Below are 23,757 nucleotides of genomic sequence, written 5' to 3' on the forward strand. Positions count from 1 at the left end.
ATTTGGAGTGAATTTTTATAGATGGTGTGAGGTGTGAATCCAGCTCCCTTCTTTTGCATGAGACGGTGCAGTTGCAGCAGCATGATTTGCTGAAGAGACTAGGCTGCACGTGAACAGACGTGGCACCCTTGTTGAACATCAGTTGACTATAGACGTACGGGTTATTTCTGGGCTCTCAATTCTGTTCCCTTGTTCTATGTGTCTGTACTTATACCAGTGCCACACTGCTTTGATTACTGTAGCTTTATAGTACATTTTGAAATGGGGAAGTGTGGGACCTCCTGCTTTGTCTTCTTTTTCAAGATTGTTTCGTCTGTTCAGGACCTCTTGCAATTCCATATCAATTTAAGGGTTGGCTTTTCCATTTCTGTAAAATGCAGTTGCAATTTTGATGGAGATTGCATTAAATCTGTCGTTGCTTTGTGTAGTACTGCAGTCTTAACAACATTAAGTCGTCTAGTCCATGAACATGGCATGTCTAATTATTTAGCCCTTTCATTTCTTCAGCAGTGTTTTATAGTTTTCAGTGTACAAGTCTGGTTAAATTTATTCCTAGATATTTTATTCTTTTAGATGCTATTGTAAATGGGCAGAGGAGGACAATCTTATTTGCAGCTCAGTTGATTTGTAAAGTAAAAGGCTTTGTATTTTTAAACTAGAAGTTTAAAAGAGAGCTGCATGCCAAGTACTTGCCAGGAAGTAACATCTAAAACACATTGCCCAAACCTTCACCAAAGAGGACATCCAAGCAGCGAACATACACGTGAAAAGATGCTCACGATTATTATCCTTTAGAGAGCTGCAAATCTCTCTAATGAGATGCCCATCTCACCTCAGCTCAAATAGTACTGATTAAAAAACAAAACAGACAACAACAAATGTTCGTGGGGCTATGGGGAGATTGGAACCCTTATCCATTCCTTTTGGGACCGTGAAATGGTACAACTAGTATGGAAAATGGTATGGTACTTCCTCAAGTAAATAGAAATAGAACTATCCTATGATCCAACAATCCCACTCCTGGGCATATACCCTAGAGACCTGAAAGTAATGACACAAACGGATATATGCACACTTATGTTCATTAGAGCTTTATTCACAATAGCAGAAAAAGTGGAAACAACTGAAGTGTGCCCATCAGCGGATGGATAGGCAAAATGTGGTACATACATTTAATGGAGTACTGTGCAACCATAAAGAACAATGATGAGTCTGCAAAACACTATAGCCTGGATGGACCTGGAGGGCATAATGCTAAATAAAATAAGTCAAGCACATAGGACAAATTTTGCATGATCCTTTTATAAGAAGACAAGAATAGACCAATATAAAGAGAGCAGTGTTCATTGGTGGTTACCAGGGGGTGGAAGGGGCAGCATACTTTAGACCATAGATACTTGTTACTCTTGGTGATGGGAAAAGTGACACCAGGTGTGGGTATAGTGAGCACAGCATGACCAAAGTAAATGATGTTGCTGAGAAGTGCTCATGACAAAGAGATGACTGTGTTAAAGAATTTGACATACGTAAGATGGCAGCAACTCCAACAAAGACCAAATAGTCTAGAATCACATATGGATGGGTATGGGCAAACATGTGTACGGGTAGGTACCAAACAAAAAAACCCAAACCCATTGCAGTCAAGTCGATTCTGGCTCGTAGCGACTCTATAGTAGCTGACCTTTTGGTTAGCAGAAGACATAGCTTCTAACCACTATGCCACCAGGGTTTCTGGATGAGTCAGGTAGGTACAGGTGTATACATATGTGAGAACAGGTAGAAGTATCTGTATGTACGTGTAAATACAGCTGTGTGTGGGTAGACACATACGTCCATTGAAGACAGCAGGCTAACTGGACCACCTGAGACCAGAGAATTCCTGAGACTATTGCCCTGAGACACTCTTTAAATCTTCAGTTAAACCTTCAGCCAAAACTATCCCCTGAGGTCATCTTTTAGCAGAAAGGCAGAGTGACACATAAAAATAAAGGGGATATTACCCATTAGATCAGTGCTTTGCTAAAAAACCATCTGTACAAGTGCAAAATGTTGACATTTACTGTAACACAAAGATGAGAAGATAACGGGGTAGGGAAACTGGAGCACTGGATGGAAATGAAACAAACGGAATGCAAAAAGAGTGTTGACAAAATGTGAAAAATGTAACTAATGTCTTTGGTCAATTTGTGTGAAAATGGTCGAATGGGAACCTCCTAACTTGCTGTGTAAAACTTTCACCAAAAATACAATATTAAAAATAATAATAAACACATTGCCCAATACTTTGTTGATATGATGTACTGCCATGTTAGTTACAGTCTTTCTATTATCTTCCCTTAAAATCAACGCAGAGCTCTCAGTGCTCCTGAACTACATCGTCTTGCTAACTCTGCAGAATTGTTTTTCCTGAGTTATAAGTTAGCGTGAGACAACCGGTCTCTTTTGTGAGATGTTTTATGAGAAACAGTCCTGAGAAGCTTGCCTGTTACCTTATGAAGATTCACAGCAGACATTGCAGTGGTTTATATTCTACTGCCGTTCTGCTCAGTTAAAGGAGAAAAACTTGTTGAGGAAACTGGAAATACAAGTGTGGTTTCTTCATGTTGTTTTTGTGGCTGCTAAGCAAGTAATAGAAAATAAATTACTACCTCTGTGGGAAAAAATTAGTCAACTTGAGCACTGTTTAACATGTTTTTAGAGTTAACCTTTTTTTTTTTTTGATGCTGCCTTTTGTTTACGAACAGGTAATTATAAATAACTATGACAAAGATATGAGACTTTAAAAGTTATTTACGAACACAGAGATTGAATGTTTTGTCTTCTTAACTAATATTGAATACTTGACTTTTCCTTTTCTTTCAGTTCCTGGCATAGATGGAGGTGCTTTAGCTGATACTGGTCTCACGGATTCCTATTTCAGCACCAGCTTTATTGGAGTCAATGGGTTTGGAAGCCCCGTAGAAACAAAATATCCTTTGATGCAGGTATTATTAATATGAATTTATATTCCACTAAATAGTGAGGTTTATTCCTGGGGCACAGGACATGTAGGGTCTTGATTTATTCCCGAATTTGTTGAGCAGGAAGCAGAATTTTAGGAGTTGTTGAGGTAGACAGGCTATAGGTGAGCCGTGTCCTGTAGAGTTGGAGTCAATGAGAGCTTTCAAGGATGGAGATTGGGGTGGGTTGGCAGCAGAGAGTGTAGAGGGGCTGTACTAATGCCACTCCTCTGTATGTTTTGCGTGTATATTACTTAAACTTAGTAGCGATTATAGAAGTTTTTAATTTACTTTTTCAGTAGATAATGCATACATATGTTATAAAAGTTAACAGTTACAGAAGGGTATATGGTGAAGAGTGAATCTCCTTCCGTCTCTGACCCTGTTGACCCTGTTCTCAGTTAACCTTCCTAGGGGCAGCTACTTACCACTGCAGGTGACTAGTGCCCTGTGTGCTGTTTCAGCATTAGCCTTTACATATAAAAGCATGTTGCTGGTTTTGTTTTATTTGGCTTAAAATTTTAATTTCCACTACTCGATGGCACTACCTTACTGTCTAGTTCTTTCTTAAGTTCTAGTCCAGAAGATTTTTATTTTCATTGCCCCTAAATTTAAAGCCACAATATTTGAGGGACCTTTTACATTAGTGTATGTCTTTGAGTTGTTTATTTCACCTGCTTTGTTCTTTTTACCAACTTGCTTTGCTTTGCTTTGTTACATGACTGCGTGTACTGTTGAGGCATTTTTGTTTGCATTTTTTTTTTTTTAGATTGGAAAGGCAGAACTTTGTAGAATTGCAATAAAATTGGAAAATATTCCACTGTTGTTAATTGGAAAACTGCCGTCATAATACAGATGATATATTGTCCTTTCTTGTTTCTGTGATGCACTACTTTGGATGGCTTTCTCTATAATTACGGTAAAACCAAAAACCAAACCCATTGCCGTCCTGTCCATTTTGACTCATAGCAACCCCACAGAACAGAATAGAAGTGTCCCATAGGGTTTCCAAGGCCGCAGTCTTTATGGAAGCAGATTGCTACATCTTTCTCCTGCATAATTATAATAAAACCCCAAAAAACTCCAAACCTGTTGCCTTCGAGTTGACTCCAACTCATAGCAACCCTAGAGGACAGAGTAGAACTGCCCCATAGGGTTTCCAAGCTGGTGGATTCAAACTGCTGATCTTTTGGTTAGCAGCCGAGCTCTTAACCACTGTGCCACCAGGGCTCCTACAATAATTACAGTAAGCTATTTAAATATAAGTGGGGTTTTTAAATTTCAAGGTGGACTGATTTTAAGGGTTTATAGGAAGCCAGTGCTTTTCTATATGATTTTAACTTTTATTTACATAAAAACAGGTTTCATGTGGGTAGGCACACTATGAGCCATTTGAATTATAAGCATGTAAGTAAACATGTACAGCCAAAAAAAATGCCTTTTTTTTTTTTAATGAACAATTTAACTATGTATAGTTATACATTTTTTTGACTACCCACTGTGCGAGCCACAATTTCAGGTACTTTTCATATGTATTCTTGTATTTAAATCACCTCTAGACACCCCCCCACCCCCCATTTAAAAAACTACATAGAAATTGAACCTAAGAAGTTGAGTGGCTGGGATCAGGGTTACAGAATTAAAGCCAGAGCTGGAATTTGAATCAAGAATGGGTAACACTTTTCACGGCATTGAGTGAGATACCATATATGAGACAAGGACTTGTAGGCATGGGATGAAGGACCTTCCAGGATTGAGAAACCATAGAGGGTATGGAGTAAGGCAAGAAAGCATGGGACATATTTAGAGAACAGAGAGTAACCCAATTTTATAGGATCTCTAAGGTGGATGATGATACACATTGGGAGAGGATATTAGAGCATTTAATGACTTTATACATAGTCAGTTTATGTAATTTATATAGGTCACTATCTCTTGAATGGATATTGGAATTTATATTCCAGGAATATAAGGAGCTTTATATTCCTTTAAGGAATCATATTATTCTAGGAATATGAGATATCTAAGGAAACTTAGAAGTTATGCACCTTGCCCGGGCTAATAAGTTATGGAAATGGAATTCAAAATAGGTCTGCAGCTTTGACTTTAAATAACAGGCTAGTCAGTTACATTTTCATTTGATGTGTTGTAGGGAGTTTTTGGAAGGTGATCCAAACAGCGTTTATAGGAAGATGAGTTTGTCAGTAATATGAAAGAAAGATGGATTGGAGGGGAAGAAGCAAAGAGTGTTAGTCAGCCTTAATTTAATTGATTGAGTACAATTAATTCTGGATTCCTCAGTAATACAATGTATATATATTTTATTTTGCAGAGAATGACTAATAGTAGCAGCTCCCCAAGCCTTCTAAATGACAGTGCCAAGCCATATGCAGGCCATGGTAAGATTAATCGTTTTGCTCTTCTCTGACTCTAAAGTCAGTACAAACCCATTGTAGAAATTTTGGAAAATATAGAGGAGAATAAAGAAGAAAATTAAAAATTATCTATTTTCCCACTGAGATATAACTACTAGATTTAGGTTTTCTCATTTTTTATATCTCAGTCTCTGTGTGTGTGTATATATATACACACACACGTATCATAGTAAACACACTATTATATCACGAGTGCTTCTCCATTGTTATAAATTGAATTCCATGTTTTTGTTTCGTAGTTAACTTTGTTCCTGTTTTTTTTTAAAGCTGTTATATTCCAGTGGGCTATGTGTGTGAATTTTTGTTCGTATATTGGGTTATTTCTTTTGAATATGTTAGAGTGGAATTGTTCAAAGATTGTGAATATTTTTAAATCTTTTGTTATAGAATTTCCAGATATCTTTCTGTATCTCATTTTAAAAATAAATACTCAAGGATAGTTTTTACTAAATATGTAACAATTGAGCCACTAGTACACTACACCTGTAAAATGTGTTCACAGTTACTAATAATGGTGAGAATAAGAACTTGTACTTTAATAATTTAAATAGATACTTTATGTGTGTGTGTATCAAACCTCCATCACTATCTGGAAATTTCAACTTTTTTTTATTTTGCTATCAAAAAGCAACATTTTAATATTGAATAATACTATTAAAACTAGTTTGTAACATTATAATCTTTTTAGCATTCCTGTATACTTCAAATGGTGACCTCTAAATGCTATCAAAGCTAATGTAAGAAATAAATAATAGTACCTATTTTAAGTGCTTTAAGTATATGAATTATAAAAATATTTTTATATCTTGCTACTTTATTAACTTCTTTCACATTGCGTGATTAGTTATTTAACATTGAGCTAAATACTAATATCAGATTAATACTGTAAATTAATATATGATAATTCTCATGAAAGACTAGATCATGAAAATCCAGGAAGAAAAAAACCAGAGAAATGAAACAGTAATCTGTGTGTACTGCATTATGAAGTGATCCAGGGTTCCTTTAGATGGGTGCATTTAATACATTTTTAAAGATTTCACAGATAATTTAATGAGACTGATAAACATAAGATTAAAGCTCAGAAATGAGGATAAAATGTTACAGCATATCACATGCTTACCTTTTCAACAACTTTTCATTTGTAAAGTAAGTGACAACTTACAGATGTGATTTGGTTTGTAACTTCTGAAGGCAGAGTGATAGAACTTTGAACTTGTAAAATACTTGGATTTCATTCTTGCGTTTTGAAACATTTAATAGTCTCATCTTTAAAAATTTATTGGTTCTAAGCAAAGATCCTAATCCGTGTAGCTTCTTAATAGGTATGTACTGAGCACTGGCTGAATGAGGTATTCTCTGATTTGTATTTTACTCACTAAGAAAACACATTTGAACATCAACAGCGTATGAGACGCTGAGTTTAATTCATACTCTGGCATATGCTTTTTATTATTATAGGCATTGTCATTTATTAGATTTGTGGGTTACCTGAGTTGTCTCTTTGGAAACTTCTATAACTTACCTTCCAGATGCTGTAACTTCACCTGCGTCATCCTTGTTTAATGACTTTGGTGCCCTCAACATCTCTCAGAGAAGGAAGGTAGGTGAAACTGAAAGTTAGGTGAAATTAAATGGAATATAGTGGTGTTGGGATCATTACCTACATAATGTCAATATTCTCTTAAGTGTGGGAAGAGCTTTTTATGAAAGGTGATGTTTTTCTTTTTCCTTAGGTATCTCATATGCGGAATTTTATTTATTTATTTATTTTTAAGATCATGGAATAGAGAGTTTTATATGAAGGGATGGAGTGTGACTGCTTTTGTCCATTTTCTTAATCTTAATGTATTTTGTTTTGGGGATAGCATCTAACTTAATGTCGTGGTTGGTGTTGCTGTTAGTGCAACCCATTGTAGGTATATATATCATGTTTTATTTTCTGACTGTTTTGTCTAGATTTCAAAGATTCTCCCCTAATTTTTTTTTTTTTCATAATTGGCCCAACTGCTTAAAAACAAAATTAAACATTTCTTCGTATTCAAAATTTAATTTTGTTTGGAATTGAGATCTAATAGAGCAATATAGATTTTTGGGGTATTTTATAGGGACTGATTCTGTGGCAGAAATGAAAACTTTATTATAGAGGTCTTTGAGTGTTAATGAGAAACATTATTTTAATAGTAATAATCATCTTAGAGAAGATGGTCTTTTTGGTTAGGATCAGTAGCAGCTAACGTTTGTACAGGAGGTTTTAAAGCTTGGCGGAAATTACTATAAAGTTGGGCATTTGATTTCCTAAGTAATGGAAGAAAGATCCAGGATAAAAGGATATTAATTTTAGAAAAACTTAGATATAAGCTTAAAATGTGCTCAGAAAGAATCTGATCAGAAGATAGTATAAAATAAAATTTACGAAGGCTAGATATTCTCAAGACAAAAAAAAAATTCTGTGGAACAGATAAAATTACATTGACACCTCATGTACCTCGTATTAGCTCCATTTTAAAACGTTGATGAGAACAGGAGATAATTATAAAACAATTTTTAGCAACTAGAATTGATAAACTAAAATGTATAGGTTTGATTTTATAGACTTCTTAATAGGCTCTCACCAGAAACAGGTTTACTCTTACTTTGAATACTGTTCTAGTACATTGGAATATTTAGTTTCTAAATCCATAGGTTAGAAGTACAGTTGGACACAGGCAGGCCAGTGATGGTAGTGAGAAGTGATGGTAGACAAAGCCTGTTGATACGCAAGGAAACAGTAAAAAGCTGAAAAGCAGATACCACCTGGAAGTCAGATTACCTGGAGCTGTTTAGCGTAGGGAATAAGAAAAAGTCTTTAATTAGTCTTAGGCCACCTCCGGTGGCTTTTTCACATCTTTAAAATAGTAATCAGTTAACTGTAATATGTAGCATTTCTGATGTATGAATAGAAAATAAGCTAGAATGGTAAATTTATACTAAAAAATGTTGACTAATATAAGCATTGGTGGAATGCAAGAGCAAGCTACTGGCATTTATTTTTGAGAAAATAGTAGAAATTTCTGGGTATTAGAAAGGAAAATACAGTGCCTGTTCTTTGTAAATTTATTTTATTAAAGCAAAATAATAAAAGGAAATGTTATTTGAAGTACAACATCAATATTTGGAAAGATGTTAAAGTATATCCTAATGGAGCAGATGAATGTAGCGAAATAAACACTCTGCTGCGGTTTTTGAGGTCCTGGATCTCTCCTTTGTGACTTTGGGCTAACTTTCGAGGCTGCAGTCTCCCATCTGTAAAATGATGAGTGTGGCCTGGATAATCGCTATGGCACCTTTCATCTCTAAAACTTATTGAAGGCATCCAAAAGTCAGTCTCTACCTAGAAATTCATGGTTCATGTAGTATAGCTTTGAAGGACCATATTTTCTCGCTGTTTACATTTAAAATTGTGTATGCTCTAGGGATATGTAGTTTTTTTCATTAGCGAGCTATATTGCTAGAAATCTTGGTGGCTGCAGGTTACATGTATTTTAGAATTGTTAAAGGTTGAATTGAGAGGGCTTATAATCTCTTCATATTAGAAATACTCTTGGCACATTGGGAATTGAAAGCAGATGAAAACTGCCCATTTTTCTTTTGTTAAAGCAATCCATAATGTCTATTTCATGATGTAGTTTTAGGGAAAGTAATTCATAACTCAAAGTCATGTAAATATTATAATTTCAGATTTATCTAAGCTGGCTAGTTTAGCGACTTTTGATTTCATAATACCTGAGAACAGGTAGTTAGGCTCTACTTACTACTGTTCCATAGCTAGTTAGGTAAATCATTTTTGAAATCTCTCAGTTGGGCCAATCCCTGGGCCACATATACTGGTTTTTACCTGCGGGGTATGTGAATTATTAGGACCAGATCCATCAAGTGCCTTAATTATAGACAGTTTTGCTATGTGCTGTGTGGAAATTCTAAAAGAAAAGACTGATGTTTTCTGTGCGTCCCTCAAATCTAATTGGAGAGGCAGTACCTGAACCTACCAGAGAACATTTCAAGAGCAGCATGTCATTTAGTGCCAATTTAAATATCTGGCAATTGCTGAGTAACAGAGAATTCCCTAGATCCAGGAGTTTGTGGAAGAGAGATGTTTGAGATGGATGTTTTGATGAGGAACATGGAGAAGCAGAGATACCTAGGCAGAAGATACTGCTTGGTTAGAGGTAGGAAATTCAGTAAATTATTTCTCTTCTTCTGAGTATCGTACATAAGCTAAGAAAGTACAGCTAAGGGCCTTGTTATCTTTAGAAATTTGTTCAAGTGTGGGATATAAAAGACGATGCAGAGAGGTTCATTGCCATTCATCTGTGTTGCATTATTGTTGTGAGATATGTAAAAAACTTCTCGAGCAGTTGTACACTGAAAATAGACCTCAGGGCCCACATTTTCCAAGTTAGGAATGTGTAATTTGATAAATAGAATAAAAATTTATGTAGCTATTCTTGACCAAGGGTGGTGGTGGAAGAAATTGAATTATGTCTGTGTATTATGTGGAAGAGTTAAGCACCCCCCAGACACAGGAGATGACTTTCTTTGACTCTTAAAAAATGACAGTTAATAGACTAGCGTTTAATGTGTGAGGAAGTCTTAACAGCAAGATAGGTAAAGTTAAAATTGAGCATTGATGTGACAGAAAAAGACAAGTCACTGTGAATCACAAATGTGATTTAGACAAGCAGTACAGTGATCGGTAAGGAATCCTTTGGGAGCCACGTATCTATAACAGAGTTAGAGCTTTAAATGCAGGTGTTCATAAATGAAGTGATTTAGTGCTGTGAAATCTTGCTAGCTATTCTTGCTAAACTGTGAGTTTATGCAGGGCACCCACTTACGGTTGATGCAAATCCTAGTCAAAGATGAGAAGCCTTCAAAATTTGCATCTCACATTCCTAGCTTCCCCTTTTGTATCTTTTTTGGCTGATGGCCTTCTTCACCCTCTTTTTCAGTCACCTAGGTATTTTCCTTTTCAGCTTCTTCCCCTACCCCCACTAAAGCAAAAAAAAAGGAAAAAGGCTCTGGTCCCTGTCATTTACATTTCTTTGGTTAGTTTTACTTTAATATGAGGTTTCAGTCCACATTCAGATTTTCACTTTTGTAATTATTTTTTAGGATATGATAACAAGTTAAGATCTTTGGGGTTGGGCAGCAAAGATTTCTGAACTATATCATGTTTGTTTCTTCTGTGCTTGATTTGAAAGTTCTTTGTTAGAAGGAGGGAAGTAGGATCAAAAGGGGCTGGCTCATTTGCTAATTTGGGAGGCGATATAGGTGGTGGAGGACCAGTTCTGGATTGTTTTGCTTGAGATAAAAGTTTACTAGCAGTACTTTTTCTGCTCTCTTCTTTGTTTGAACCCAGTTTGGGTTCCCCTTCCCACTCTTCTGTATCTTAAGAGCACTCATCCCTCTCTCTGTCTTTACTACAGAACATACTAAAAGGCATGTATGTTATGTTTTCTGCCTAACATTTAAAAATTTCATCGTAGCATTTCTGTTTTAAAGCCTTTGAAAGTTGACTTCTACCTTCTACTCTAGGCGACGAAATACGGAGTAATAAACTGAGAGCGTTGCTGTAGGGCTCTCTGAGGGAGAAAGCAGAAGTGAATGTGGATAACTTTATAGCAGAGGCAGTGGGGAGTGTGAGTAACCTCTGTAACACTGCCATGGTTAGGCCCTTGTTGGAACATCAGATCAAGTATTGATCTCAGGAAAAATAAAAGATAAAGAGAAAACGAAGAAGATATTGAACAGCAGCAGAGGATTTAAAGGAAATTTTCACCTAAAACTTCAGTTGTAAACCAATTGTTTTTAAGTTCTTTATGTATATTCTCAAAGACATAATGAGAATATACACAAAAAACTTAAAAACTTAGTGTTTAGATTCTCAAGTCAGCCACATTAGTGCCTTTTATCTAAGAATATTATATGGTAATGTTTCTATGGAAAATTATATTTAGAATCCTAAATTAATATTCTCAAAGCTGTTTTTCCTTCACTGGAGTTGACTGAACCTTCATTCACCTCTGTCACTTGTCAAGCTTTTAGAGTGTGTACTATCCCAACTTAAGCCAGATAGATGTGTTCTAGGGTCAAATGACCACAAAGTTATAGTAAAATAAAAAGAAAAGTTTTATTTTGCATATATTCAAGAAGAGAAAAGTAGAAGTGGACAAAGTTATAGTACCACAAAAAGAAAAATATTATTTGGCATATATTCAAGGAGGCAAAAGTAGGAAATGGACAGGCATGCTGCCACAGCCATGTCTGTACAAGTCCAAGGAATATTACAGAACAAATGTGGGAAAATGGAGAAGCATGCTGCTAGAGCCATGTCTGGCCAAGTCTGAGGAAGGTTACAGAGTCATCATATATTAACATCACAAATGGGTGAAATCATTGAAAGCTTCACCTTTCCACAGGTTGGCTAACAACCACCAAATCACTGTGATTCTGTATTTTAAATTGTCTTTCTTAATAATCATTGGTGCAGGTTTCAATCAGGAGGGTCTTCACTGGTCCAGCAAATCTTACTATTCACTAAATGCTAATAAAAAAAAGATAAGAGTGGAAAGTATGTGGGTCTTCTGTGCTGTTTATGATTTGTTTATGTGAAAGGTGCCCTAAAAGATGTTTTCCAAGATTGTCCTAGCTGTTGTCTTTATACCTCAGGGCCCAGTTGATGTGTCTTTGTGAGTCCTACTCAAGGACAGGGAAAGGGAATAAAGACTCCAGTATTATCTCCTAAGTCAGATGTAGATGAGGTTTTAGACTTAAAGATAAATACGTGTCCCTTAGGAAGACTAGTGGAGCTGTTAGGATCTTAGTTCCTATAGACAGGGGAGCACGGATGGTTCCTGATGACAGCTTGCTTAGATCCTCTTGGCGAGTTTTTATTTCTCTCAAAAAGCAAGCAGTAGGAATAGTCACAACCCAGCAGTATTGAATTAATGATTAAGTTTTAGGGTTTGGTCTTGACACCAGACAGCCTGAATTGAATTTGTTTCTTCACTGATTTTCTGTACCATTAAGCTTCTAATAAACCTTTTTGTTTCCTCATTTATAAAATGAGAATAATAACACTAAGTACCTAATGTGTATGGAGCCCTGGTAGCACAGTGGTTAAGATCTTGGCTGCTAACCAAGAGGTCAGCAGTTTGAATCCACCAAGCCGCTCCTCCGAGACCCTATGGGGCAGTTCTACTCTGTCCTGTAGGGTCGCTGTGAGTTGGGATTGACTCAGTGGCAGCGGGGGATGTATGGTTGCTTTTGAGGGCTGAGATAGGTTGCCTGGCATAGAGTGCCCAATATATGGTCACTATTATTGGTAAAAATACATAATGTTAGCCAAATCACCCCAAACTTGCTTGGGAATTTTTAACTCTTATTAAATAAATCTTTGTTGCTACTCACCCTGGCCAGGCTGCATTAAAATTGCCCACTGGAAGAGCTGCTCTGAGGATGCCCACCTTTTCTTTAAAGTGGTCAGACTGCTACCCCTATTAATTTTTTGCTGCCTCCCAACATAGCTGTTAGCTTCTCAAACATATCCTCCAAATTTGGTAAAAATCCATGTCTTGTTTTTTTGAGATGTAGTGATAGAGAGAAACTTGATTTTTAAAAAATATTCACAGTGATTTTCTTTATCAGTTCCAGGTAATCTGCTAAGCTTAAATGATTCTTTTTAAAAAGTTAAAAATGTTTTATACTTTGTTATATTATTTAATCACCCCAACAATTCGATAGATCCTGTTTAGTTTTCATATTACAGATTGGGAGATGGAAGTTTTGAGAAATCAAATTACTTACCTAGAATAATAAAGATAATATTTATTTATGTTTCAGAGAAAAACAAAAATCTCGTTATATGAGGGAAAATGAGAAGGGTAAGATAACTGAGTGAGTCTTGTCTAAAGTGGAAAATGAGGAGGTAGCACAGGAAAAGGCCACTGATAATATGGAGAGGAGGAGATAAAACACTGACTGGCCTTTTGGCTGCTGCATTTTCTACTTAGGTGATTATATCAGTGTAAATTTCTGTAAATACAATTTTCTAGGGCAAGAATATGCAGCCTCTTGATAATTCACAGAAAGCCTTCCAGAAATCCTTCACAAATATGTATTTCTGCTTATAGGTGCTGGTTTTTCTACATCTTTGAAAACATTGAGTTATAAACATCTTTTATTAATTTCGTATCCAAAAAATAATTTCATTTTTTAAATCTGATTAGTGCTGTTGAACCTCTTTTACGGTTTTTGGCCACTGATGTTTCTTTCGTGTCCTTTGTTCATTTTTCTATTGCGTTATTTTTTTTTTAATTATTGTAAGAGCTCTTTGTATATTGTTGTTGTTAGCTGCCCTCAAGTTGGCCCTGGCTCATGGCGACCCCATATACAACAGGGGCCTACTGTTGTGATCCATAGGGCTTTCATTGGTTAATTTTTGAAAGTAGACTAGCCAGGCCTTTCTTCCTACTCTCTTAGTCTGGAAGCTCCACTGGAACGTTTTCAGCATCGTAGCAACATGCAAGTCCCCGCTGATAGATGGGTGATGGCTGCATATGAGTGCATTGGCCAGCAATCGAACTCCCACGTGAAAGGCGAGAAATTCTACCACTGAGCCACCATTGCCCTCTCTTTATGTATTAAAACCTGTTGCTGTCCAGTTGATTCCAACTTATATCCACCCTATAGGACAGAGTAGACCTGCCCCATAGAGTTCCTAAGGCTGTCAATCTTTACGGAAGCAGACTGCCATGTCTTTCTCTCGAGGTAGAGCTAGTGGGTTAGAACCACCGACCTTTTGGTTAGCAGCTGAGTGCTTAACCACTGCATCTCCAGGGCTCCTCTTTGTATGTTAAAAAAACAAAAAAAGCCCCAAACCCATTACTGACTGTCGAGTAGATTCCTACTCATAGTGACCCTATGGGACAGAGTAGAACTGCCCCATAGAGTTCCCAAAGAGTGGCTGGTGGATTAGAACTGCTGACCTTTTTTTTTGGTTAGCAGCAAAGGTCTTTACCGCTGAGCACCAGGGATCCCTTTGTATATTAAACCAAAAAAAAAAAAAAAAACCAAGCCCAGTGCCGTCGAGTCGATTCTGACTCATAGCGACCCTACAGGACAGAGTAGAACTGCCCCATAGAGTTTCCAAGAAGCGCCTGGCTGATTCGAACTGCCGATCCTTTGGTTAGCAGCCATATAGCACTTAACCGCTATGCAACCAGGGTTTCCCTTTGTATATTAGGGGATTTAAATTTCTTCTATCAGATGTTGCACTCCCTCCCTCTCATTTTGTTTTTTTGGCCTTGAATTTCACAAACGTTTATGCTGTTGGTTTTGAAATGTCCTAACTTAACGCAAATTATCTTTCATTAAATATCTTTAAAAAAAAAGTTAAAAATATTAAGCTAACTTTCATTAAAATAAGATGGTAATTCCCTGTATGATGCTACTGACTTTAAATTGAGAAGACTGCCATTGTTTTTATGCAATTAATTTGGATCCACTGTCATTTTTATTGCTGATGCCCAATGGTAATCAACTTCCCTTAATAGGTGGCTGTGTGTGGTCTCTGTTCTGGGCATTTCAGTTGACCAGTGGAAATGTGACTGTCTTCCTTTTGCTTATCTCCAGGTTCAGCCTATTTTCCTAAATGCTATATAAGTAGCATTAGATAAAAACTATGATAATTCCTATAGAAAAGGACTCAATTTTGCTGTAGCTAAACGGTTTTATTTTCCAGCTAAGAGTATTCCAGATTGACTTTCTAGGATTGAGTAGAGATAAAGACAGGCTTTGGAAAAAATAGATTAAATTTAAAATTTTGTTGTTTCAAATGAGGGGTTCAACCATGTATTCTTTTTGTTCTTCATTTTAATTGGTAGTTTATGTGAAGTGACCGGTTGTTTTTGTTCAGTCAAGAAAGATGCCTCCAAATTCATGATTACAAGGGAATTTTGCTGTATTGATTGATTAAAACAGAACTCTCAATGAGAGATTTTTGTTTTGGAGGCTTTTTTTTTTCTTCCCCCTTAAGGTGTTTGTGGGATGGTATGGCATTTGACACTTTACCATTTTTAAACACCTGTGAACTGAAATTTGTGTGCCTTTTAGTACTGTTGACTATAGTTATCGTCTAGTTTTATGGCTTTGGGGATTTTGAGTGAGTTCTCCTACATAAGGATGATAGTTTAGTAAAACCATGGTGCATTTACTGTTTGTACCAAGGGACTAGTAGGTGATTCTGAGATTACCTGATTGGCATTGTCACACTCTCCCCTTGTCATTAGACTTACGGAGTGTTTAATAGCTAGTGTGGAGAACTTGGCATTACTCAGGTTCATCCCTGTTTTCCTGGGAAGTGTTCGGGTGGAGAAAGATTATTAGTAAAGATGGGTTTAGTATTCTCATTCACAAACAAATTAACCTCAGCTTTAAGCTAAATTTAACCAAAATGATATATAATTTCCCCCAACTCTGTTTATACCCAAGATTTATTCTTGCATTTTGAAAATGTGGAGGTGGAGCTTCTTAATTTTATTTCTTTGAATGAATGAATGAATGTTTTGTTTCTCATTGCTCTTATCCATGCCATTTTGATTCAAAGAGAGATTGATTCATTTAGGAATTTGAATTTGATCATTTAAGTATTAGCTAGAGTAATATTAAGATTTAATATTTTAGAATATGAAGCATACTTCTTTGATTTGGAGACACACTACCATAGTTAAAAGTACTAGCTCTGGAGTCAGATCTTAAGTTAGTTGTGAGATCACAGGCAAGTTACTTAACCTCTTTTAAGCCTCACTTATCTGTAAAGTGGGTATAATAATACGGCCTCTCTCACCGATGGTAGTAATAAATACCTCAGTGGGTATGAAGTACTTGGCATAGTGCCTTACTTTTGATTAACTACTATGTTGGCTTAAGTTCAGTTACAATAAAAAGCATTTCTGAGGATTCTGCTTCAAGACTGAATTTAAGCAAGGGTAAGAACCAAAACCAAATCAGTTGCCATCAAGTCGATTCTGACTCATAGTGACCCTATAAGACAGAGTAGAACTGCCCCATAGGGTTTCCATGGAGCACCTGGTGGATTCAAACTTCCAACGTTTTGATTAGCAGCTGAACTGTTCACCACTATACCACCAGGTTTTCCAAGCAAGTGTACAAATATAAATTAAAGCAAAAGGGAACCTTTTGTTAATAAGTCAGTAAGCATTTTAACAAAGACTGGTACATGTTGATTACTTTTGCTGAATTAAATATTAACACTTTTATGATCATTACAGCTGATAATTTATTGTGGAAATAATTTTCCTGATTTAAAAAACAAAGCCAAAAAAACCCTTTTATTCACTTGCACTCAAAATATCTTAGTACCTTGACATGATATTTTATTTCTCCGCATCTGGTATGCTGGTTCCATTCTAAAGCAGAAGGATGGAGGAGGTTACGGTTTGATGTTGGAGTGCCTTAGAAATTGAGTGTGGCCTTGCCCAGGCAGTCGCCTTTTCTGTGTAGTCTTCTTTGCCTCTGCCCTACTGGTACCTTGATTATATACGCCTTACTGTGCATATAAGTCACAACAAGTTATGTTTTGTTTGTATGTCTCTGTTACCTACTAGAGTGTATTCTCCATTTGAGGAAAAGGTGTGTTTTTAATTCATCTTTGTATTTCAAGTGCTTGTAATAGTTCCTCATACAATGTAAGTTTTTAAATGTCTAGTTGAAAAAACATTATTTTCTTCAAGGAATGATTAATAGTTCACATAATTTGGAAATTAGGTTACAGATGAGGTTTTACTATAATTTATGTTCTATGCGGTGAGACTTCTGTATATAATCTTTCTGCCCTACCATCGTGATTTCTATTGCTGTCATCTCTTTTTAGATGTCATTTTGCGTTCTGTTGCTTGTGGTGGTGTTTTAAATGGTGTTGATAGCTTAGGTCTTTCGGTTCGGTATTACATAGAAGGTTTTACTCTTGGATTAGAGTTTAATCTAATGGCTGTAATGGCACGTGTTTCGAGATACCTAAGAGACTTTTAGGCTAAAGTCTTTTGAGGGTGTAGTAGAGGGAGAGGAGTAATGAATTCCTCTTTGGAAAAACAGGAACCGTAATTACATAGTCAGAGCTGTTGGAGGGGGGATTAATACATTGGATTTATTTTATATTTTTGAACATTTTATTGTGTAGATTTATTTTCAAACTTTTTTTCTATACTGCTTAATGTACTACTCTGTAGAAAAGAAATTGTGTTATAATTGTAATAAGTGCGTTAAAAGCGAGTCTGAATTTGTGAAGGCTCTGAGTTATGGAAGACCATTTAAAGCAGTAGTTTTATTGCTTTCAAGTGTCTGACTGGAATTTAGGTTTCTTTGTATGAGTCCTGTTTGATAGGTTGTACTTTTGGTTCAGTAAATAGTCTTTGATGTGTTACACTTTTTTGATAGGGTTGGGATAATCTTTAGTTCAGGAGTTTTCTAAAATATGAGTTTTAAATTAGTGAAAGCTTAATTAAGGTTATGTTACCCTTACTGTACATCAAAGCTTTTCTGTAGCTGTCTGCTTGAATGCAAAAACTTATATGACTTTGATCTTACACTCTTTTCAAGGAATTATGTTACCTGAAATAATTTGCTTTAAAATTCTTGGACTTGTGTGGTCGTGTGGCATGAACCAGGAAGGGTACATATTCTCATCCACAAAAGTTGCTTGTGACGTAGGCATAGAAAGTAACTGAATTGGTCAAACATTGCAAAAAGGCGGCAATATTTTAACCTTATAAAACTTTATTTACTGCTTTCTTAATGCTATTGTGATCACCTCCCCCTTCATTAAATCAAGGATAACGTAGTAGGAGGCCTATTTGAGAGTGGAGAACCTAGTTTGCATTGGATAATTTCAATGGGCATTATTTTCCAGGTCATTTTGAAACTTAGAAGTTGTTTTCTTCTAGTTGGTTGTCTGTATAATAGAAATTAAAAAAAAAAAACGTATTTGGTGATGACACCTTTTTTGGGAAGAAACTTAATTTTGAGTATTTGTCTCAGCAGTCTTACTGTATCTCATAATGGAACAGTGAGTATACAGAGACTTTCTTATTTCAGGTTTTAAATTAAATAGCTCCCCAAACATGTATCAGTATTCCCTGAAGGGAAAATACACACACACAAATTCCCTTTAAGGTACAACTTAGTGCAAATTTGTTTTCAAGAGAAGTGAGATGATAGAAACCATCATTAAATTTCATGCACAAAAGCTCTTCCAATCACTATTAAGATAGTTAATTGTATTATAATGTTAACCAAGGAATTTATGATTTTACTGAACACAATGAAATTTGTGTATTTTCTATTTTTTTAGTCTGAAGTTTTTTTTTTTTTTTCATTGAGTCATCTTAAGTTTCAATGCTCAGTATGAAAAGAGAGACTTGTACCTTCGTTTCATGTGCATAGAGCTTTAGAAGTATTAAGTCCATTCCTTAAGGGTCACCTTCTTATTGAATGAGGTGGTTATCAGTGGCAAATCAGGTCCCAAGATGGGGATAAGAAAAAGATATAGTTTGGAGAATTTTTTTTATACCTGTGTTTTGTGCCTTTGAAGCCATTCCTTCATATGGCAGTGAGAATAGGTAAGTGCCAGTGGAAGAAATTTTGCAAAGCATTTACTTTGTTGATAAGTTAATTTCTATTCATGAAATGAAGTCTGTAAAATCAGATTATAATGTATTTCTTTAAAACACCTGTTACTTTATAGAACCATGGGTAATTTTGGAGGTGTGGGATGGGGTTGGGAAATGGTGGGTGGTGATGTTAGAGGTTAGAGGGAGTGTCTTAGAAACTTTACCTGTTTCCTATTTCACTGTTCCCAATAGCTTCTATATGTTAGTCATGTTAGTTTAGATTAGTGTGGGGGATGTTAGGAGTGGCCTGGTTTCTTTCCTTCTTTTTCCTAGCCAAGGAAGTATCGCCTGGGGATGCTGGAGGAGAGGCTAGTTCCGATGGGATCAAAGGCACGAAAAGCAAAGAACCCTATTGGCTGCCTTGCTGACAGGTGTAAATCAGGAGTACCCATCAATATGGTTTGGTGGAACAGAGTCACAGAAAACAATTTACAGGTAAAACGTTTTTATTAGACATTTTTTGAAAGTGAATATCTTCGCTGCTTTCTGTGTCTGTGGGGTGGTGGGTGTGAAAGGATCAGATGACTTAGCTGATATACTTAGGTGATTTAAAAAGTTTTTTTAATCAAAGTTAAGGTTAGTGGCCCATTAACCAACTAAATGATTTTGTTTATTGGCTTTTTGCACTTTCTCTGATTCTAGTATATTTCCTTATTCTTTTTATTAAATTTATTTTTTTCCTTTTGGTTTAACAGTTGAGTTTAGTTATTTCTAATATACAGAGTTCTTCAGAGTGCTACATTCAAAAGTCATATAATAATATTTGTTACAGAAAGCTCCATTTATTTGGAGTCTGAACAACAGGAAGCGCCATATGTTTTCTTTTTGTACATTTTTACTCTAAAATGTAAATTGTATATGAACAGACGTATTAAGGATTTGTCCTAAAATTAACTTCACTAATGTGTTGTCATAAAGTTATTACAGATACTTTCAGTCTTTAAGTCTGCCTTTACTTGTTGGTACTGAATAATGGAAATTAAGTTTAACAAGGCTAGCTTCTGTGTAAGATTCTGAAGTATCTGCAAAATGATTGAAATTATCTTCAACTTTAATTTGGATTATAATCATTATAGTCTTATTTTTTAAAAAATAGGCTATTATTGTATAATAGATAGTTCTGTTAATTAAAATTTCTGTTTAATCAGAGCTAAAATATCCTTCCTTCCATACTTTGAGTAAACTGGTGTTTTAAATATATTGGTAGCCAAATCCTATAATTTCACATGTATGTACCATACCCAGAAACGATATAATAAAATTAACAAGTTGGTTTTATTTTGGTCATCAGCCTTGTCTCATAAAGGGTTCTACAATAATTTCTTCTGTTCAGTATCAATACCATAGCAATGTCTGTATTGCATTGGGCACAGGAATAAAGTTGTACTCCAGATATTGCAAAACACAGTATTTGCCCCAGCTGAAATTTTGGTTGGGATTTTACTAAAGAGAGGGTAAAGCTGAGGAGAGCTACATAATTATATACTTAAAATTTCACTGGAAAGTTGTGGATATGTCAATTATGAATAGCAATACTGTTGTTTTGCTGAATTCTTCTTGCCTTTGAGATCAGTAGAGAGATTTGATAGGGGTTACAATTGTTTTTCAGTTTTATAAAGAAAGTCTGAAAATAAATTGGAACCCAACTATATCAGAACAGATGAAAGTGGAACTGCAACTGCTTGTGGGATGTGGGGGTTGGAACACTGGTAAATGCAGAGGCGTAACCACGTGACTCCCCAGAACTGCCTTCCTGATCCAAATGGCAGTTCTGAGGTACCCCTCTTAAGTACATCTGAAAAGTCATTCCATTAGTATAAGAATATGTACTATAGTTATGTTTTTTTTTTTTTTAATTAAAACAGCTAGTAGTAGATTTGCATTCATATGTGAGAAAGATTGGATTGGTATCATTTGCCTTTAATATTTCAAATATTATTTTATGCTTCACATAGTTCTGTTTCCTCAAGGGCATGAGGAATGCTTTATTAGCTCTACACACTTGTGTAGCATTTCATAGCTGTAAATTGCCTCATGCTATCATCAGTCACATGTTGAAATATTGAAAAATACCTGTCTGGTCTCCATTGGAGCCCTGGTGGTGCAGTGATTAAGCTGTTAACCCGAAAGTCAGCAGTTCAGATCCACCAGCTGCTCCTAGGAAATCCTATGGGGCAGTTCTATTCTGTGCTGTAGGGTCACTGGAGCCAGAATTGACTCGACACAACAGATTTGGGTTTTTTTGGTCTCCATTACTGTCTCTGTGGATTCCTAACCTGGGGACCGGTAGAGTAGTTATACAAAGTGTGTGTCACCAAGTTTTCTTATTGGAATTATTATTTTTTTTTATAAGAAAAATAATTTATAGAAAGCATTTATATATCAAATTTTTTTTTTTTGCTTTCTATGTTTGCCTTTTAATATCATTTTATGTTTTTGATATATAAAAGCCTTAAAGTGTTGTATAGCCAGATTTATTCATCTTTCCTGTTTTGTTTCCTTTTCTTTAAAGCTTAGGTCTTCTCAAACAAAAGGTCAGGAATATTGATCTGTATTTTATTTCAATTATAATGGCTATGTTTCTTAAATGGCTACCTTGTGCCAGGTACTCTGCTCAGCCCTTTGCATGTATTACCTCTTTTGATTTTTCTAAGAATTTATGGGATAAATGTTACTGTTCATGTTAAATGAAGAAAAATCTTTGGAGAAGCCAAATAACTTTAAGATTATACAGTAGTCCCTAGAGGTGCAGAAATTTGAACCTATGTTTGTCAGACTTTAAAACTTGTACACTTCACCTTTGTGTGATGTTAACTGAACTTTTGTGGGCAATTTTTTTCTGAGGATGAGACTGCATACGTAGTTTTCCAGACATGTACTGTAAGATATGCTTAAGTGCAGTATTTCTAAGGTCAGTCCGTTTTCCTCTTGTTTGATCTTTTTCATGGTGACATTTAAATACCTTTCTTTCTGCAGCTTCTTGACTTAGCATCGTGACCTTTTTTCCACTTACTGCATTCATTCTCTTCAGTGCTGAGTTTCTTTCAAGAGCTTCGTGATTCCCAGCCCTTTTTTTACTTAGTAATCCTTCATTCACTTCTACCAAGAATCTTATAATGTGAAAGAGCCTGTCTACCAAACACGCAGCATTTATAAAACAGTGATTCATGTTTTCATGAATATATAAGTATAGAACTGCTAATTAGTGACTCAAAACAACGTAATATTTTTCTTAGTCTTAGCTTTGTGGAGGGTATGTTTACTTTTCACATGGCTGTCTGAAATACTGAAAATAGCCGCCTGGTCTCCGTTGCTATGTTTCTGGAATCCCTGTTTGGGGACCCTTGAAATAGTTTCTACTCTTCTCTCTGGTTTCTGTACCATCCATTTATTCTTTAAATGCCTGCAGTTTGGTGTCACCAAAATTTTGTTGAAACTACAGGCAGTCCCTGCGTTACCAGCATTTGACTTGTGGACAACTTATACTTGCCCTTTAATGTTAAGTAAATTTTCCTCACTTTGAAATGACTGAACCAACCCCTACTCGGAACAAGGTCCTCATCACAATTGCCTTCACTTGCTGCATGTGCAGCTTTGAAATCATCGAAAGGCTTCGAGGCTTTTCCTGCACTAAAAAAAAAAAGTAAGGTGAAATAAGAACCAAACGCACCTGTTCGGACTTACCTACAAGCTTGACGTAGAGACGCAGGAACAGATCTCGTTTGTAACCTGGGGACTGGTGGTATTCTTTAAGTTTGCTGGAGGCCTCCTTACTTGCGAAGTCCAGCAAATCTGTTTAGTACTTAATACTGTTGGTCGCTTTTTTCTTTTTGAAACTCTTTCCTGTTTGCACTCTTGACGTTTTGTTTTATTCCTCGCTTCTTGAGAGCCCCTATTCTTGGTATACGTGCTCTTTTCCTGTATGCTAATGATTCCTAAATTTTTATTTCTGTTAGAACTGTCTTCACAGTTTAAGATCCAGATTTTTCTTGCCTTCTGTTTTTTTGTAGATATGTGTTCTAGGATCACTGCACATTTGGCATACCTAAACTCCGTTTATCTTTTTGTTCTCTAAATCTCCTATTTCTCTTACATGCCTTCTTTAGTTAATGGCATTATCGTCTTCCCAGTCACTGAGGCTGTCTTTGACTTCTCCTTCCCTGTCAAAATCCACATTGTACTATTTATTATGAGGAAGAAACTGCTAAAATTTGACTGCCCTTTAATTGAAAGACAATACGTTGGACAGTTTACATCTGCTGTCATATTAAGTCTTTACAATAATAATGACATACTATCCCTTGACAAATACGGAAATTGTAATTTAGGGAGGCCTTTTTTATTGCTAATAAGGAGCCCTGGTTGCACAGTGGTTAAGTGTTTGGCTGCTACCCAAAATGTCGGCAGGTTGAATCCACCAGGTGCTCCTTGGAAACCCTATGGGGAGGTTCTCCTCTGTCCTGTAGGGACCCTATGAGTCGGAATTGACTGGATGGCAATGGTTAATAAATTATTGCTAGTAAGTGGTAGAGCTGGGATTCTAGCCCAGATGTATTAATTCTGAATCCTGGGATTTTTCTTCTTTGTCTCCTG

At 36.0% G+C, this 23,757-nt stretch overlaps 1 protein-coding gene across 3 annotated transcripts in view; it reads left to right on the forward strand.

The window, feature by feature from the left end:
• PAN3 (poly(A) specific ribonuclease subunit PAN3) overlaps positions 1-23,757 on the forward strand; it is a 171,450-nt gene that overhangs the window by 44,020 nt on the left and 103,673 nt on the right. For 2 of the 3 annotated variants that reach the window (XR_007515085.1, XM_049867477.1), the window contains exons 2-5: positions 2,863-2,984; positions 5,332-5,398; positions 6,967-7,037; positions 19,438-19,599. Coding sequence is in view for 2 of the 3 variants with exons in the window: in XM_049867477.1 (XP_049723434.1) it covers positions 2,863-2,984; positions 5,332-5,398; positions 6,967-7,037; positions 19,438-19,599 (422 nt within the window). In the remaining variant the exon portion in view is untranslated. The remainder of the gene's footprint in view (positions 1-2,862; positions 2,985-5,331; positions 5,399-6,966; positions 7,038-19,437; positions 19,600-23,757) is intronic. The other variant, XM_049867478.1, reaches the window with a different exon arrangement.

Source organism: Elephas maximus, chromosome 23 (genome assembly GCF_024166365.1).
Source record: "Elephas maximus indicus isolate mEleMax1 chromosome 23, mEleMax1 primary haplotype, whole genome shotgun sequence".
NCBI lineage: Eukaryota > Metazoa > Chordata > Mammalia > Proboscidea > Elephantidae > Elephas > Elephas maximus.